The sequence below is a fragment of the Nelusetta ayraudi genome, unplaced genomic scaffold (assembly GCF_046127955.1).
Source record: "Nelusetta ayraudi isolate G7.1 ecotype Tasmania unplaced genomic scaffold, CSIRO-AGI_Nayr_v1 ptg000090l, whole genome shotgun sequence".
NCBI lineage: Eukaryota > Metazoa > Chordata > Actinopteri > Tetraodontiformes > Monacanthidae > Nelusetta > Nelusetta ayraudi.
Window position 1 is genome coordinate 1,742,749 of NW_027466140.1, and position 18,830 is coordinate 1,761,578.

Consider the following 18,830-nt stretch of genomic DNA (forward strand, 5'->3'; position numbering starts at 1 on the left):
GGTGGTTTCAATGCAAAATCGAATATCATGTGATTTGTGACTGTTCAGACTACTAAAGAGCCATCCGGTTTCAATCTGGATGGGCTAAAAATTGGATTTTGGCTGGCAGTCTGAACGCGGCTTATTTGTTTTTTGGATATCTTTCGGGTATTATGATAGCAAATCATGCAGATCTGCTCCAATGGAGTAAATGTTGACTAATAATGAGAGAGAGAGAGGGAGAGAGACAGAGGGAGAGAGAGAGAGAGAGAGAGAGAGAGAGAGAGAGAGAGAGAGAGAGAGAGAGAGAGAGAGAGAGAAAACAACTTCTGAAGACATCTGGGATTGAGGAGCCACACATGTTGGGTAACAGGCCACTTTGGCTGCATAACATGTAAGATAAAATACCTAAAATATTATGAGGATTTCTCATAATAAATAAATAAATAAAAGTTGTATTGCTATTTTTTTCCCCTCCAAATTAATTTCTGCAAAGTTCCCGCCATTCAATTCGCAGATCTCCTTTTCTGGACTCGTATCAAGGCGCCGAAATCCGTGGTGGTGGGTGGTGAGGGGCGGGCGCGTGCGTCAGCGCGAGCGCGCCAGTCTGAACTCCACTCTCACTCCCGTGTGTTTGCCTTTTCACAGCTCTCACACGCTCGCCGCTTCTCCGCGCGCCTCATGTTTCCGGAGCAGAGCGCCGTGTAAAGCCACCGACGCTGGGAGCCCGCTGCCCGGGGCCGGCGGAGTCCAGGATGCACCTCCACAAGTTTTGGGGACCGGGTTCGCCGGTGTTTTACGTTTGCGCTGCCGTTCTCTTTCAAGGTAGGCGCGAAGGAGTTGGAACGAGTTTGTGCTGTTTGATTGAAGACGGTGCGCTGCTCCGTGTTGTCCTCTATTCTGCTTGGTGTGTGTAGAAGACTGCCTTAAAACCCACTCAAGATCACTCTGGCGTGTGGAATATATTGATTTCAGTCGGTCACCTTTCAAACCGTGTAATTTAATCAACACCTCTGACGTCATTGGGATTAAAGTGACATTTTTCTATTCAACAGTTACAAATCGCCGGCAACTTTTGCTGAGTGAAATTTAATTACTTTCGACACTCAGTCACCCACGTGATTCATCGACCCTGCTTTGATTTAACTCGCATCATCTCTCAACTGTCTCTCTAGTGTCGCCCCCAAGTGCTGTTTTACCATTGTCTCATTGTGCATGCGTGTGATTAGACGTCAACATTCTACCCCTCATTCATGTGCTAGTGAGATTTACATGCACCACTCTAATTCTCTGTTAAGCCCCATCCCATCATGAACAATATTCCTTACGGTCAGCATCAGCATCCGCATGATCAGCTGCCACATCTGGGAGGTTTGCAAGCAGTTTGGGACACGATGGCCTTGCCCAAGTATTCCCTAAGGCTCTGTGCGTGTTCCCACTTCATGTGCACACCAGATTTTGAACTCGCCTCTGGTTATCATCCCCCATCATAGAGCTTGTTTATATGCGGTCACCAGGTAGATTGAACAAAAGTTTGTGTTTTTGCTCAAAACGCCACACACACACACACACACACACACACACACACACACACACACACACACACACTGGATGAGAGTGTTTGTCATCCACCTGACAGGAACCCATCAAACAATCTGAATTCATACGATGATCTCATTGATGGAAAAATCCAGGTTTCCATCTTTCCATCAACAATTCATTTCTCGCAGTGGAACAACAACTCGATGAGAGAGAAAAGGCCACGAACCAGCTGGCAGCCTGCAGTCTTATGTATGTTTATATTTGCTGTTCAATTGATAATCAGCTTTGGTCCGTCCAGGGACCAAACAAAAGGCGAGAGAGCAGAGCGAGAGCATTTCGGATTCCTTGTCAACAAGCGGCTTGGTGTTGGTGCAGCCTGTTCTCAGAGGGCTTGTGCCGACAGATGACAGGACAGGAGTCCCTCAGACTTCTCATTTGCACAAGGGAATGAGGTTCTTCCATCACGCATAAAAAGCACGCTAAGGTGCCGGTGCGTTTATTTTGGGAAGGATTTCAGTGCCTTTGGATCTTTAGAGACGATGTCACCTGCTCAAAAAGTAGCAGAAGATCTTTTCTGTCCATACACAGAGCAAGAGTGCATCAATTGTTGTTGTTGTTGTGATGGAAGTATGTATATGCTAGCCAACCCGTGCCATATTACACCATGTCGGAGGTCTTAGTCCCTGGATTAGGATTAAACATCCAGTGGTTTGGCCCCTAAACCCCTGACCATAGATTAAAAATGTTCTCCTATATGTATCCATCCTTGCTAAACTCCATTAGTACACAGCCGCCATATGCCTCCGATTCCTGCCGCCGCACCGTGGGGCTGTCACTCAATGCTGCCAGAGGTGCGTTAGTAATGTGGCTTGTGCTTTATCAGCTGATATCAGCTGATATCAGCTTTGGCATAGAAAGCGCCGGTGCTCGGCTGAATTGGAACATAGAGCTGCGCTGAGTGAAAGTGAGTCATGAAATCTTTTCACGTGCAGGCGATGATATTGATTTCACGCAGGGTCTCCCACCCCTTTTTCTGATCTTCTGGACGTCCTTTTTGTACATTTAGCAGATGTACATGCAGTACATGTATAGTAAACTACAACTGTCCCTTGCCTTCATTAGGTGCCAAAATGAAAACAAACAATTTGACAACATGGACATTCAAGTTATCAGACAGTTTTTTACCATAGCAATGGAATTCTATTAATTGAATAATTTTCAGAACCGCATCATCGTTTTGCTTACTTCTCATCCTTTGCAGTTTTATTTGAACAGCAGTACATCTCTCTGTTTTGCACCTCTAAACTTATTTGATTTAATAGTTTGATCTTAATATCCACCAACTGGGTTAATGTAGTCTTAAAAATGCTGATAGCTCACTGTTGACCTCCTACTCTCTCTTCCGAGTGCCAGCGTATCTGTAGGTTTGGAAACATTCCCCCCTTCCCAGACAATGAAGTCACAGTTTCAAGGTCTTTATGACAGATGGTCTTTATTAATACGGACGCACTCTTCCAGCGCTGACAAATTAGAGATTATACATTTGGCAGAGGATCATTGGCACGCTAATGTAAAGACGTCGTGTTCTAGAGTGATTGCTGCACGACTCCAAACTGTCTCACATGCAAGAAGTGCGTTTAATCAACTTTGTGAAAGAGATCCCATTGCAGGGACACACTTCAAGGAGAATTTGCTATTTAGGAAAAAAAAAGTGTACTTGATCATAGAAATTAATTTGCCCCTCAGCACACCTACGGTTGAATGTCCTTGATTTAGCACAATTTCAAGTAAAAAAAAATAAAAATTTTATTGGAAATGTTTATTTGTCTTGCCATTTAGTACACAATACATGCAGTTGTCGTTGTTTTTGCACAATTTATTGTGCTTCCACCTGTCCAGGGCCTTAGGGAGTCGTTGTCTTTCACTGGTTCCTTTGTGCGGCTCAGTCCTCCCCTGCAGGTCCATTACACTGATTCCCTGGGATCAGACTGCCATTATGCCACAGACTGATTCATGAACCTGGCTTTAAAATTCATTCCTTCTATTCAGGTGGCATATTTTCTGAAGTATTAAAGAGCAAGGCAACGGGGTTCCAAGCATGTTTTACCAGCAGATCTGAACTAAAGTATTTTCTTTACTGTTCTTTGACGGTATCATCATTTCTACAGCTTTTCTTCTATTTCTTTGGTATTCTGTCTATTATATTGTGAACCTCGGGTGCCTCCACCTACATTCAACGACTTAGCAAAAACATCAGATCTTTGTATGTTTTTTTTTGTATCCTGAGTGTCAAATTGACCTTATTTCCTATAAGCCAATCTCCTCAGTACTTTTACAACCAGCGAGGCTTCACGTGATTTCTGGATTTCCCTTCAGCTTCTCAAAGATCAATTTCTGTCTTTGATGAGATTTACTGATCAACATGAGTAGCTTGAGCAAAGTAGATTAAGTTGACAGAAAGAGAACAAAACAGTAATACATCCTCCAGAGTGTGTGTGTGTGTGTGTGTGTGTGTGTGTGTGTGTGTGTGTGTGTGTGTGTGTGTGTGTGTGTGTGTGTGTGTGTGTGTGTGTGTGTGTTTTGGACTGTGGGTTTAGTCTGGATGGGTTTATCTGCTTTCACCTGGCACTAAAACACCCTGATGTAAGAGGTGGTCATTTGGTGCTTTGCTTAAATTAGCTATCCCGTGTGTGTGTGTGTGTGTGTGTGTGTGTGTGTGTGTGTGTGTGTGTGTGTGTGTGTGTGTGTGTGTGTGTGTGTGTGTGTGTGTGTGTGTGTGTGTGTGTGTGTGTAAGGCAGAGAGGTGAGTGCACAGTTGAATGAGTCCCTCAGGTCAGCTGTGTTTGGTTGTATTTGGAATTTAGGGGTGTGTGTGTGTATGTGTGTGAGTGAAAGTGTGTGTGTGTATTTTCAGAAACACCCTCAAGAAACTAAAGTCATTTCTGACCTGCTGACATCAGTCAGGTCTGTATTTTTTGTCATATTTTGTTTATCTCATTACAACCTCATCATCCCTAGAATGAGCTCATTCATTATCACTAAGCAAAATCCATTAAAGCAGGAGAAGAGGGAACTATTTTAAGATAGAATGCCATTTATGGATTTATGACCTAAGCTCTTCAAATTCCTCTTATGACTCCCAAGTAATGCTCCACCCGTCAACACACCAAACCGACAAACAAAACAAGACAAATCAAAATAGCAGGCTGACCAGATTGCTTTTTTTTTTTTTAAAAAAAAGATTGGATCCACTGCTACAGTCATTCCTTCCTTTCTGAGTTTTTTGTTTTGGACTGAATAGCACCTTTAAATACAGGTTTTCACGTTTTTGGACACTGTCTATATTCAAGTGGAAGAAACGTAAGAACAAAAATCAACCATATTATCACAAGTGAAACTCTGTAGATCTGAAACTTTGATATTTTGATGGTATCTGCTGCTCGGCTGCTATTCGCTCTTGTCCTCGAACTCCCTCAGGTGCCCAGAAACACTCTCGCTTGGTCATTAAACTAAAAATGATTCATTGTGCAGACAACTTCTGTGGAGTTGTACACAACACGTCAGCTTTTGGTTTGTCTGTTAGTGATGCGCAAGCAGTCGGTGGTCGTGAAGTCTACTAATCAGTGACCTTCTCGCAGACCTGATACAGTGGTAACGCTTGACCTTACCCGTAATTGCCACAATGTTGTCGGACTAATTAAGTATTGATCTACTTCATTTGCTTTCAAATGATGTGTCGCTAAGCTTTGTAAAAGTCCTTTATCAGGGAAGTTGGGGTGTTAATGATAAGTTTTGAGTAACTGCTTTTAATAGATTAAAATTAGATTAATTTGGATTAATTAGGAGGTCTTGACCTGCTGGATACACAAATGAATGGCTTTTTCGTGCTTTGCATTTTCCATAGCTGCTGATTAAAGAACCCTCCTCTTTCTGAGAAAGTGAAAGAATGCAAGTCAAAAGTTTCATAAGAGAATTTTAATTCCATTTGGTGGAAACATGTTTTTGGAATGTTTCACCTTTAGTTTTTTTTTTTTTTAATCTAAATAAATTGACTCATAAAGAAAGCAGGAATAAAGAACAAAACTTCTCTCTACTGTGCTCCATCTTCCAACCAAACCGCCAAATATTTTTTTTATCTTTCTACATTTGTTTCCAATGAGTCTAAATGTACTGGTGGCTCCTCCTCTAGTTTTCCTAGCGGAGCTGCTGCAGTGGCGGTGTTGTCTGAACGGCGGCGTTCAAGTAAACCGCAGTTAAATTTGAGTGCACAAACAAATGCAAATTACAGTGTGCACGGACTGACAGATTTATGGCTGTATTGATTCACTGAGAGTTTTTACCTTGGCAGAGGCCGCGGGCACAATGGCTGTTGGAACATTTTTCTGGTTGTCTCTTTCAACCTATTCATACATTAAATAAATAAATAAAAATATGCAGCAGTGCTCGTGTCAATAGTTGTCCAGCTTCAGCTTGTATGACATTGTAGTGTTGTTTGCTTATTTATACAGTGTACTGTATGTGTGCCAGTAGGACACAGGACACAGCCACCTGTGTAAAAGCCTCTGCCTCCTACACTACATGGCCCCTTGGTGTCCGACATCAGGCTCAGCTGGGCTGTTACTCTCTTCATTAAAGCCTTAATGACCCGAGCAGGACTGACGGGCCAACCACACTCTAGGTTTTACAGCTCTGTAGGGATGCTGTGCTCCCACCATCCTCCAACTCGCCTCTCTCTGATTCTGTCTGTTTTATTGCCCCTGCTATTCTCCCTCTGTGGGTACCAGATCAATTCTTTGTTGTGTGTGTTTTTAAGAAAGTCATCAGATTCTTTATATTGTGTGTGTGTGTGTGTGTGTGTGTGTGTGTGTGTGTGTGTGTGTGTGTGTGTGTGTGTGTGTGTGTGTGTGTGTGTGTGTGTGTGTGAGTGAACTTCTGCAACAATGAGAAAGGTCCATCCTGTTTTCATTTAGGTTTCCCCCCCATTTCAGAGAGTCACTGCTAAAGCAGAGGTTTGTAGAAATCAGCTTTTTGTGATGTCACTGAGGGCACTTATACCTCTCCTAGGACAGTGACAACGTCCCCAGCCTGGTGTTCAGTCCACTTGGTGGTCACTTTGTTTGTGTATCCCTCATACCATGTTGGTGATACAGCAAGGCATCTGTTTTGGTAGGAAGATAAAAGCCAGAAGATGTGCTGAAGGCTACAAACAGACGGCTAACTGTGCAGTTTTTCTTTTGATGGCGACGTAATGCAAGTCTTAGTGCAAATAAAAGATTTGAAAACAGACGTGATATGCCAGCTTCAAGCTACTTGCAGGACGGTGGCAAACTTACCTGAGGCTGCACCAGATTGACCTTTTCCTGCATGCGAAGAAAAAGTAAGTGATGCCAACCTTCTGTCCTAAAAACATACTTTTGTTAAGAGGGGCAGCTCAAGCCAAATCACCGAGAGCATTTTGTGGGAATTCATTAATTCTGCAGAGAATTTATGGCACATTTCAAACAAAAAGAGCCCTGGCTCTGCGTCTATAAATCAGGGGGTGCCCTTCAGGAAATGTGTGTGCAATAAGGGAAGTGGGGGACACTGCAGTCACTGCTGATATGCACCATGAACATGTGTCAAGTCCACTACAGTTGTGAAGACTGTCACAAAGGTTTCGGCTTTGCACACAAACAAAATTAATATATTTAGAATTTCTCCCTCTTGGACCTCCTGGATCACTGAACACTTTCAGCTGGCGTCGTGCTGCTCGTTTAGCTTCTCTTTTAATTGCTTTACTTTCACTCTAGTCACCGCAAAAGTCAATCGTCCGCTTGTCTCCGTTGTTTTCCTCCAGAATCCCTGCAGGGGGAGCACCAGAGGAGGTTGTACAAGGAGCTGATGGCGAACTACACCCGGCTGGAGCGTCCCGTGCTCAACGACTCATCCGCCATCCTGGTGGAGCTCGGCCTCACGCTGCTGCAGATCATCGACGTGGTGAGGGAGGGAGGGAGGAAGGAAGGGAGACGCTTTTCACTTTGGTTTCATTTCATTTGTTCTGTTGCTGTCCCAGTAGGTTAACACCTAATTGTTGTCTGGTTGGTCAAGAGATGCTGAAGTTGACAGTGGCCCAGTATGCACAGGTCTATGTTTGAAAACTTTTATATCAGTATTTCTTTCTTCTTTTTTTTTTTTAACAATATCTTTAAATCAAGTCCTCAGGTACAGATGTCCAAACTTTCTCTAAAGGGCTGTTTATGAAAAATAGGACCTCACAGTCAGATATTTGTGTAGCATGAAGATGCTCAAAACAAGAAGTGAGGCATGATTTCGGAAAAGAAAACTCTTGTTTCTACAACACTTTTATTTTTTCCTAATCTGTGCTTGCTGAACCCACCAGCAATTAATTTAACTGAAGGATGAAGGTTTTAAACAATTTCTGAGAGGATATTTTACTACAGTCAAAATAGATGCTTAAAAAAAAAAAGAAGCTCTGAACGGAGATGTGTAAAATTCACCCAAGCAATTCCCACATTCTCTCCTATTTGTCTGTATTCAGGATGAGAAGAATCAGGTTCTGATGACCAACGCATGGCTGCAGCTGGTAGGTTCACAGTCTGAGAGTAACACAAGCATTTGTGCTCGTGTTGCTGTCCTGCTGAAGTTTCGACGGACGGCGGGAGTTAAACTTGCTTCTCTCTGCCGCAGTACTGGACGGACGTCTACCTGAGCTGGAATCCAGAAAAATACCCTGGAGTCCAGAACTTGAGGTTCCCCTCAGACCAGATTTGGACCCCAGACATACTCCTGTACAACAGGTCAGAGCTGCTGTCTCAGTCTAAGTGTAAGATCATCCGAGCCGATGAGTTTCACTGCTGAGAAGCAGCGAAAAAGAAGCGTGTGGAGACGGCTGATTTTTACACTGACATTCACGTGATAAGTGACAAATTTTCACAAAGTTTGTGCGTTTGTGACCCTCAATGCAAATGTCATTGTGGCAACAAGCTCTGTGGAATCAGGAATCTACACCTCACTCTTCTGCTGCCTATATATAAAGGAATTTGCAGTCTTGCGACGAGTGCATCGGAAATTAAGACTGATTTGATTTAAAGGGTGAGGTGAGAGAAATAAATAATAAATGACGCTGAGCATTTTTTAAAAAAATATATATCCAAGTCAGTTTGATGTGTACTTTTTTTTCCTTCTGTTCTTCATGCTTCTCTGGGACTTTTTTTTTCTTTCCTTTCAATTAAAAATGTAGGGCACATAGTTTTCCCCAAATAGCTAATTGCATTCCCCGCTGCACGCGCTTGAGAGACATACGATCAGTTCCAAGGCAGGGAGGAAAAAACAAAAAAAGAACTCATCCCAACGATAAAGACATAGATTAATTGTGAGAAAGACGTTTGGTTTGCAGTTGGTCTTTGCTGACGATTGAAGGAGGAGAAACCTTAGATGGCTCCCAACACCTGAGAGCTGCTCTCAGCATCCTAGAGAAGACCTGGACAAAACAAAGGTCTGGGCTATTAACCCAAATTTTAAGAGCTCAGTTTTTTTAGACCGACCAGGATTAACATCCTAATCTCTGCAGCCTCACCCCACTCTCCTCGCCATCCCTCCTGCTCTTTGCACTCCACCGCCGCTCATTCCCTCCATCACGCTCTTCGTCGCATCCCACCATCTCGCTCCTGGTCTTGTTCTATTTCCGTCACCCCAACCCACCCCCACCAACCCCTCTCTCTCTTTCATAACTCACTGTCTCGTCGTAATTCACGCCGTTCACTCAGCTCCGTCTCTCCATATTTCATCGCCTCGCGCCCTCTGCGACTTCTCTTTATAAATCTTTCCATCTACCTGCCTCTCTATCTGTCAAGGTGACGGGGCCCCATCCCTTCCCTCTTCCCACTAGAGGGGTGTCGCTTTACCTTCGGCTCCGTTTGTCCTTCATCGCTCACCTGCAAACTGCTCATTATGACATAAATATGTGGATACCGCATTTAATTTATTTACCAAATGCAGATCAAGTATGCCCTCTGCTATATTTGACTTTATATGCGTGTTGTCACAGACGTGGCAGACACGGTCTCGATCCTCTGTCATGATGTATTTGTGTCTTGCCTGCGTGACAGCTGACTCGCTTTCTCAACTCAATCGAGTCAAATTATGTAGTGTAGCTGAAATGCAGGTGTAGGGTTGTTTTGTTTAGGGCAATCGTAAAACATTCACTCACCGTCCAGTTTATCAGATAAATCCAGATAAAAAGTTCAGAAAGAGGAAGAAAGGGGATCGAATTGACTCTGAAGGTGGTTGCTGGTGCCAGACTGGCTGGTGAGAGTGTGTCACTGCTGATCTGTTGGGATTTGCACAACATCACAAGCATTTCCAGGGTTGCCAGAGAATGATCCCAAAAAGAGAGAAGATGTCCAGTGAGCAGCAGCTCCGTGAGGGAAAATTCCTTGTTGAAGTCAGGGGTCAGAGGTCAGAATGGGCAAACTGGTGGGAGACGATGAAGAGGCAACAGTGGGTTTGCAACCGAGGTCTGGAGAACCACCCCAACCTTGAACCTTTGCTTAAATACAGACACTCACTCTATTAGGCACCCAGTATCTGATAGAAAAAAAACCCAAGAATTGAATGGATTTAATTTGGAAGATTGTTCTCAACGTGACAACTCTATATTGCTTTTCTTCATATGGAAAAGCACACTTAGAACAAGGGTGTGTGAACTTAACCTTTCCGCCAGTGTGACTGTACGCGCCGTTCACACGGACGGCACCCGTTTAAAGCGGCGACCTCCCCTGCTGTCAGCCGGAAACGTCAATGGTCTCATTTGACTCGGGGATCGATGCGGCACACGAAGGACGGCCGACTCGGGAAGGCCGCGCTCGGAATCCTAATTGTGCCACCGGAGGAGGTAGATGTACAGCGCAGGTGAAGCTTTTTGACAGGCAGCAAAACACGAACGGGGCTCGAGTCGGGCAAATTCAAGGGCTCGGTTGTTTTTCTTGCAGGTGAGTCAGCGGCTGCATGAATAGATGGATAATATGAGGCCTTTGCAGGGGCTCGTGTTGATGGATACTGAAGGCAAAAGAAAACACTGTCTTTATAAATAGTGAAGTGCATTCTGTTTGGACAGTACTCTTTTGTTCACTTTGATGGCAATGTATACAGAAAAGATTCTGTCTCCTGGCATGTTAGGCTAAATCACACTCTCTAATAATGGCCTTCGACACTTCTGCCCTGGCTTTCCTCTCAGCCCCATTGAATTTTCTTCTTCTTTTTTTTTTTTCAAATCAGCAGATGTCGAGTGACTGAGGGGACACGGCTCAGTGTCTCGTGTCCCGCGGCGCAGCGGCTTTTCACCAAAGCTATTGTCAGTCAGTCTGGGGTTGCCATCCTGCGACGCACATGTCCACAGTAATCTGTTGAGTGTGTGTTTGAGTGCATGTACTGGAACACAACCGCTGTGCCTTTTCCCGTGGATATCACCTATCCGTTCTAATGGATATATGCTCATTGTAAAAGGACAAGTTTAGGTTGGGTTACACCACTCCGTCTCTCTCAGCTGGACTCGCTTCTTCACTTTGCCAGCGCATGACAAAGTGTGGAAACACAACTAACATTGGGGATATCACTTCATTTATATAAACATGATGTACATTAGTGAAGGGAAGCGGTGAAGATAAATGTGTCATTAATAATGAAACTTGATTAACAAAATGCTAATCCAATTTCCCCCCTATATTATTTCATATTAGATAATTTGACAATTGTGTAGTTCCGTAAATAAGAACAAATCTTTAGTAAGGCATTGTATCATATTTTTGATTGTATTACACTAGAGGCACAAGTTTTTACAGTTATTTATTTATTTTTTTTAGCCAGCTTGACATTCCAACAGGTGAAAGAAAATCCAGCACATCTGAGAAAAAATGTGAATCACAGCGTCTGGCTGAAGCTAAGAGGAGGCTGGTTATGTAACAGTAAATGGGACCATGCAAATCCGGATGAATTTTAACAAAGATGCTCAATTAGATCACATCACTTTCTTTGTCAGACAAAAAGAGGATAAGCCAAAACAAATATAGCACGACGACAGACTCTGTTTATTCAGAATTTTCCAAGTTCCACATGGAATATTCAGGAACAAAATGATTTTTTTTTTCCATTTCTGGCCGCTTGCGTCTTTCAGTTAGACAAATGCATGAAATCATATTTCAAAATTAAATTAATGTGAATGCCGAATATTTGCTGTGGACCACAAGACCGAAGACGCTTTATAAAGACTCCTCTCTCCCAGTTCTGTGGATCATCCGGCATCTGTTCATTCATCAATCATTGCATTCAATCTAACTGAAACTGAAAGATGAGTGAGATTTCCTGCTTTTGTTTTGTTCTGCGGCCACCTGAGACCAGTTTAGATAACCAATTTTCCCTGTCATTGAACCAGCTGGCGTCGCCCATTTTGGAGTAAGCGGCCCTCTTTTTTCTCCCCTCAGTGCGGACGAGCGTTTCGACGCCACTTTCCACACCAACGTGCTGGTCAATGCGTCGGGTAACTGTCAGTACATCCCCCCCGGCATCCTGAAGAGCACCTGCTACATCGACGTGCGCTGGTTCCCCTTCGACGTGCAGAAGTGCGACCTGAAATTTGGCTCGTGGACACACAACGGCTGGCTGCTGGACCTCCAGATGCTGGATGTGGACACGTCCACGTACATACCCAATGGAGAGTGGGACCTCGTGGGTGAGCAGAAGATTGATTTAAAAAGAAACCGGAAAAAAAAAACAACAACATTGTGCTGGTCTTCATACTGGTGAAATACACTCCTCACAAAGAGTTAAAGAGCTTCCTGTGGCTTTTTTATGCCACATATCATGAAAATGGGGTCTTTATTTGTAGTTTTACTATCTCAACCAATACATTAAAAACCAACGCCATTGAACGTTTTTTGTAAACTGCAGCAAAAATAGTCAGTGTTTCAGTCTTGGTGTCATAATGTCAAAGCCTGGATGGCACGATGAAGAGGACGGATTCAATTTAAATTCTCATTGAATGTAAATAAAAATAAAATGTATCGTAAATATATAAAATATAGCCTGATTTATGGATCAGGTTGTGTTTTTTTTTTGTTTCATCACCTTGTTGGAGAACAGCAAGTTATGCAATCAGTACTGAAACACAGAGCAGTTCAGAGAAGGTCAAATTGACTTTCTTTGAGTGTATGGGTGTTTGTAAGTTGTACTGCAGTGGCGTTCGTTGTCGTCATTTGGATGATTTTCGCTGGATGAGCTGCTGAGGGGGAGAGGTTTTGGAGGACTTCCCAAACAGGGTGTCTCCAGCTGTCTCCATCTCCACATCCCAGAGTCTGTGCACCCTTCCTCGGGGTGAAGGCGAGCTACAAATGAGTGTCAGACGCACCAGATGGTGTGCAATGGGGACGTTTGACACGCTGGCATGTGTGTAACCCAGCCATATGTGAGGGCGGCAGCACCATGTCTGCACTGCAGCGAGCGATGACGCTCGCAAAGTCAAGATAAGAGGATTAAAAAGTGATACAAGCAGCCACGACTTGAACAGTTAGTTGTTTGATTTCGCTTGACAACACTTTGCTTGAACATTCTTCAAAGTTCAACATTTCCAAAAATAACTCTGTGTTTCTTAAATGTTAGCCAGCACCAGTCTGTCCTTTGCCATCTTGTCTTGCGTCCCTTTTCAAATAATTTTATTTAATTAGTCTTAAGGACTGTTCTTTGATTTGAGCACATTTTCAATGTACTTGCACCATGACAGTAAAGCCATTCTATTCCGTTTTAATATGGAACCTTTTTCTTTCTCAGCCTGTCAATAATTCATCTCGACGTGTTCTACCTCCCACAGGTGTGCCAGCAAAACGCAATGAGCTGTACTACGACTGCTGCAAGGAGCCCTACCCTGACGTGACGTTCACAGTCACAATGCGACGCAGGACCTTGTATTATGGCCTCAACTTGCTCATACCCTGCGTGCTGATCTCTGGCTTGGCCCTGCTGGTGTTTCTGCTACCTGCTGATTCTGGAGAAAAGATCTCTCTGGGTGAGGAGGCAGGAGGCTGAAACACACATGTTTGTGACATGGATTTACATTTCTGGAGCTGGTGTTCCTTTACAAAGCTAGGAAATGTGTTACTCATTCCTAAAAGAGAGAATTCATTTTTTTTTTCCTCCAACGGTTGTTGGTTAGAGGGAAGAAAAGAATAGCGTTTGAAGAAATGACCTCCACAACACCACAGGCGGTGAATGCATTAATATGTGTCTGAAAGTAAGGCTTGTCCTTGACCCATAGCAAACACCCTGCTGTTATCTCGGCATGTTAGTCACATAAGCATGAATCTTAGTACAAATGATTTACACTTGTAGGGTAATAGCCATTTTTTGTAAATTTCAAAATAAGAGTGCTGTCGCATCATCCATTTTTTTGCAACTGGAATGAGTTTTGATGAATTGCTGCGTAGAGACGAGCCGTCGCTGGCGTCATCGTGCGTTTGAGGGATTTTCGAAGCAGCTACCTACTTAAGGCGCGTCAGCAGGCGGCTGCTGATGAATGGTTGCGGTCATAGGGACGTTGACCGATAGCATTCACGGGTGGATACGAGGATGGATTTCAAACAGCGGGGACCTTGATGGTGTCATTATGTATCTGGTCATATTCTCCTTCTCTGTCTGCGTCTCCAGGCATCACTGTGCTGCTGTCGCTCACCGTCTTCATGCTCCTGGTTGCAGAGATCATGCCGGCCACGTCCGACTCTGTTCCTCTCATCGGTAGGTCACACTTTCACACTGACCTCATTCAAATTTGCTCCTTTTTGTGAATCATTCCATTTAATAATGAGCATGCATGTCATTTGCAGATGTTGCAGATATTTTCTCAGCTGAAACAAATGTAGACTAATTTGTGATTGGCTATGTTGATGATATAATAGGAGAGATGGACAGTAATAGGTGGCAATAGACAGAAAATGTGTTGAAATGTATGAAATTGCAGGCTGTGCTGGTCCAGAAGCATAAAATTCCGTGTTGGTGTGTGACTGGGCTTCGATTCCTACAGCCTGGAGGCGTCTATACACCCTTCATGTTGCTAATGGGTGTGTGTGTGTGTGTGTGTGTGTGTGTGTGTGTGTGTGTGTGTGTGTGTGTGTGTGTGTGTGTGTGTGTGTGTGTGTGTGTGTGTTGAGTAAATTTAGTGGGCAGACCTAAAGCTGTCGTCACCATTAATGAGGTGTGAAATGTTTAATTCTCCGCTGAGGAGGCAACAAAGAAAGAGGTGCAGAGTAAAAAATAACAGGTGATGGCAGAAAATCAAAGTCTGAAGTAAAAAAAAAATATATATATATATATATATGCAACTGCTTTTTTTATTATTATTTTTTTTTTAAACATTGCATTGCAACAAAAAGCCTGCCGGGTGAACGCTTCCAAAGCACGAGCTGAGCAAGCCGCGTGGAAATATGTTTTTGTGTCCATTTACATTTGTTTGCTCAATTTCTTTCACACCGTTGCATAAATTGTGAAATGAAATGTGCCCGTACAGTTCAGTGAGTGTAAACAGCGTTTGGTCGAGCTGTACGCAACCACATCTCGCCCCCTGTGAGAAAAAGCCAGTTCATGCGCTGTGGTGTGAGATTTTTTTCAAAGTTAACATCACTAAAACTTGGCAGGATTAATCATTTTGGTGGGTTTGAGACATGAGATTCTCCCTTTCTTACCTGTTAAAGGTTTTAGTTGTGCTTTGGCCCCTGCAGTCAGTGTGTTAAAGCGCTCCGCCTCAAAACATTGAAACGGGATGTGCATAATTTGGCACATAAATTGAAGCGTATATGCAAATGTGCTTGTCCTTTACATTAGCACGCTATAGTTGCTAGTTTTGCCCAGTGTACTTGGCGGTGAACACATTACAGAATCGCTGCCACATCCAGACTGCGTATTTTAATATCAAATGTAATCACCATATAAACGCAGCATGTTGATTTGATTTAATTTAATTCACTTTAGTTTGATTTATTTAGACCTCTCCCACCAATCTCAACTCCACTTGGCTCAGTTAATTTGTTTTTTTTAATTAATTTTTTCCCCAGTCGACCAAGTAGTTTATAACAGAAGGCTCAATAATTATGTAACGACTTGTTTTCCATCTTATCAGCACGTCTCAATCTAATTTGCTCTCCATATTGAAAACCAAAGCAAAGTGATGATGGAGCACAGTGATCAGTTTCCTTATCTCCTGCTTCACTCGGCTCTTTGGAATTATTAGGATTTGCTTTACACACACACATCTCTTACACTGAAATTCTGCCTGTGTGAGGCTACAAAACCAAATGCATTGAGATCGACTTTGTGCAGAAGCCTTAGTCATGTCAAACCATGTTGGTTCACAGTTGCTCGAACCGCGTGTGCGCGTGTGTGTGCGCGTGCGTGTGTGTGTGTGTGTGTGTGCGCGTGCGTGTGCGCGTGCGTGTGCGTGTGTGTGTGTGTGTCGTGTGCGTGTGCGTGCGTGTGCGTGCGTGCGTGTGCGTGCATGCGTGTGTGTGTCTGTGTGTATGTTACCATCCATCTGTTCTCTCGTGCACCAGAGCAAACACTAATCTGCTGTAACACTTTCTCCTCAGTTTATTTCACTTTTTTTTTTGTCAGAATTTTACACCAATTTCATTTCTCCTGTCTGGGTGCAAATGTTCATCTTCTCCCCTTTGGCAAAATAAACGACTGCGCAAATCGATCGGACTTGCTTCTCCTTTTATGTGAGGGCGTGAAATCGACCTCTTTCTGAGCACAAATTCGTGCTACTGTTTTACCGGTTTGCGCGTGGCCTGCGAAAGTTGTTCAAGTAGTAAAGCATTCTTAAAATTCAACAAATGACGACACAATAATGTCTTTGTGTGCACTCGCAGCCCAGTACTTCGCCAGTACCATGATGATTGTGGGAATGTCTGTCGTGGTGACAGTTATCGTGCTGCAGTTTCATCACCACGACCCTCACGGTGGCAAGATGCCCAAGTGGGTAAGTGGGATAAACAGAATACAAAACAATAATAAACTTCAGATTGATTGATTAGAATTACACATGCACACATATTATATGCAAATAGAGGGAACAATAGGCAAATTAAACTGAGAATTGTGACTCCAGCATTTGTGATCTTGTTTTTGAGAAGAGGGAACCGCAACACATGACTACAGCTGGGAGTATGATCACAGCTTTTTTTTTTACTCTACAGAATTATTAAATTTAAAATGTTGTTAGTTTTTGTGTAAAATATTAGGACCCATAAACCCGTTATACAGTCTATGCATTGGTCAGATGATTCCACCTGCAAAGTTTTGAAGCGAGTTAAATATCAAAATATAAAAGTGCTACACCCGGGTTTGCTGTAGGTGGAGTGTTGTGGGTGAATGTATTTTTTTTTTTTTAGACCTTTTTAATCAGCTTTTTACTAGCAGTCCTTTAATTGTTTTATTTATTTACTTTTATAGTTTTTTTTGTACTGACGAGGCTGCACACAATTATTGTGCACTGAAAATAAAGACATTCTATTCTATTCATGAACTGCAAATATGATCTTGTGCAATGGAGGTATGAGCTGATCAGCTACTGAATAATCGTGCATGTGTCATCTCCCTTAGGAGGCTCTACCGTAGCTCATATTACCCATATTGCACAACTCATTCCGCCTCTTCTTGCAGTTTTTCATTAAACTAGCGTCTCCCTCCAGGTGCGAGTGATTTTGCTGAACTGGTGCGCCTGGTTCCTGCGCATGAAGCAGCCCGGCGATGAGCGCAAGCGGCGCGCGTACAAGTACCGCCACGCCTCCCAGCACCACTCCAGCGCCACCTCCATAGAGATGGGCGCCGTTCCGAGCCTCAGCGTGCCCCTCTCTCAGACCTCCTGCCAAACGGGCACCTCCAACGGCTCCATGAACCTTTACTTCACCAATTACCACCCAGTAGACAACAGCTCGTACTGCCCACCCTCCAGTGACTCTGGGGTAGCTTTGGGCGGACGCGCCCACGGCTCTCCCAGCGATGAGTCCGAGCCACCTGGAGGGGTGGGCGGCGTCGGGGGGCTGGGAGTCGGAAGGGGAATGGGCGTGGGAATTCCCTTCCCGGAGATCCAGTGCATCTTGGAGGAGGTGTCGTACATAGCGCAGCGCTTCCGCGACCAGGATGAGGCGGAGGCTATCTGCAGCGAGTGGAAGTTCGCCGCAGCGGTGGTGGACCGGCTCTGCCTGGTGGCTTTCTCGCTGTTCTCCATCATCTGCACCTTCACCATCCTCATGTCTGCGCCCAACTTCATAGAAGCGGTTTCCAAAGACTTCACATAGGCAGTTCAAGGAGCTGGAGCGAAACCAGAGGCAGAGAAGAGATTCAAAAGGAAGCAGAAAAGAAGAGAAGAGAGGAGGAGAGGGGAGTGACGAGTGCAGTGGTCTCCAAGCAAGAGTTTAGGCATCGTAATGGAATAGGAAAAAGGGCATGAAGTATTTCAGAAGACAAATTACATCACGGGGAAGTCAAGATAATAAATGGACTCTTTTCAAGCCAGTGACGCATGTAGACAACTGAATGGAATGAGGAAATGAAACATTAATAATTGACGACCAACTTCATTATAGACACATTGTTATTTTGCATACCAGTGTTTCAAATTAAGCCCACTTGTATTGTCCTGTTTATTTGTTGGAAACGACAAGAGACAAGACTGAATAGGTTGTGAGCCACTGGGGCAGCACGTCTGAGCACCGTTTCCTCCTCCTCCTCCTCCTCCTGCTGCTCTCCCTCTCTCTTTTTACACTGAGTGGAAATGTCAGTAAGAGGAGGATAATGTAGTTGTCAATTGTCTTGAACCTGAAAACAGTGTACATTTTATAGTGTTTTTCTGCACTCTTCCTCTGGGCAAAACAAAACCAGCCTGGTGTACTTCATTGTGACACATACAATGCCGCAGTCCACATTTTCTTCCTCTGTGGTTTATTTCTGTCATACCTCCGCTGGTGTTGCCATGTCAACATACATGTACATGACCGTCGTCTCGGCTCATGAACCAACTCTTGTCCCTCTGAACTCACAACAGACATTGCACACAGTCATTATGATGTACCGTCACTGTAATGATGTCGTTTAATCAATAAAATAATTTGTTGTACTGTGAAGTTGATGAATTTCTTTCCTCCTGCTGCATCACTATCAGTTGTTCAGGCTACACTGCCACTTGCATTCAAATACTCATGTTTCCTTTAAAAATATGAAAATACTGTGACTTTGCCCAGTTTGTTTGGAGGTAATCAGATGCTTTTTAT

The 18,830-nt window shown here is 43.7% G+C and overlaps 1 protein-coding gene across 1 annotated transcript; it reads left to right on the forward strand.

The window, feature by feature from the left end:
* Window positions 1–564: 564 nt before the first annotated feature.
* Window positions 565–18,683, forward strand: LOC142901924 (neuronal acetylcholine receptor subunit alpha-7-like). The gene is made up of 9 exons (XM_076046661.1): window positions 565–804; window positions 7,358–7,497; window positions 8,060–8,104; window positions 8,209–8,318; window positions 12,000–12,247; window positions 13,382–13,576; window positions 14,215–14,301; window positions 16,428–16,537; window positions 17,250–18,683. Exons 1-9 carry the CDS (start codon window positions 735–737, stop codon window positions 17,856–17,858), a joined length of 1,614 nt encoding a protein of 537 aa, XP_075902776.1. The 5' UTR covers window positions 565–734; the 3' UTR covers window positions 17,859–18,683.
* Window positions 18,684–18,830: the final 147 nt, after the last annotated feature.

What these genes read in the sequence shown, in the direction of transcription:
- LOC142901924 (XM_076046661.1), top strand. Translation starts at nt 735, where the DNA reads ATGCACCTCCACAAGTTTTGGGGACCGGGTTCGCCGGTGTTTTACGTT. An exon ending in CGCTGCCGTTCTCTTTCAAG is followed by an intron (nt 805 to 7,357) that starts GTAGGCGCGAAG and finishes GTTTTCCTCCAG; the next exon opens with AATCCCTGCAGGGGGAGCAC. An exon ending in TGCTGCAGATCATCGACGTG is followed by an intron (nt 7,498 to 8,059) that starts GTGAGGGAGGGA and finishes GTCTGTATTCAG; the next exon opens with GATGAGAAGAATCAGGTTCT.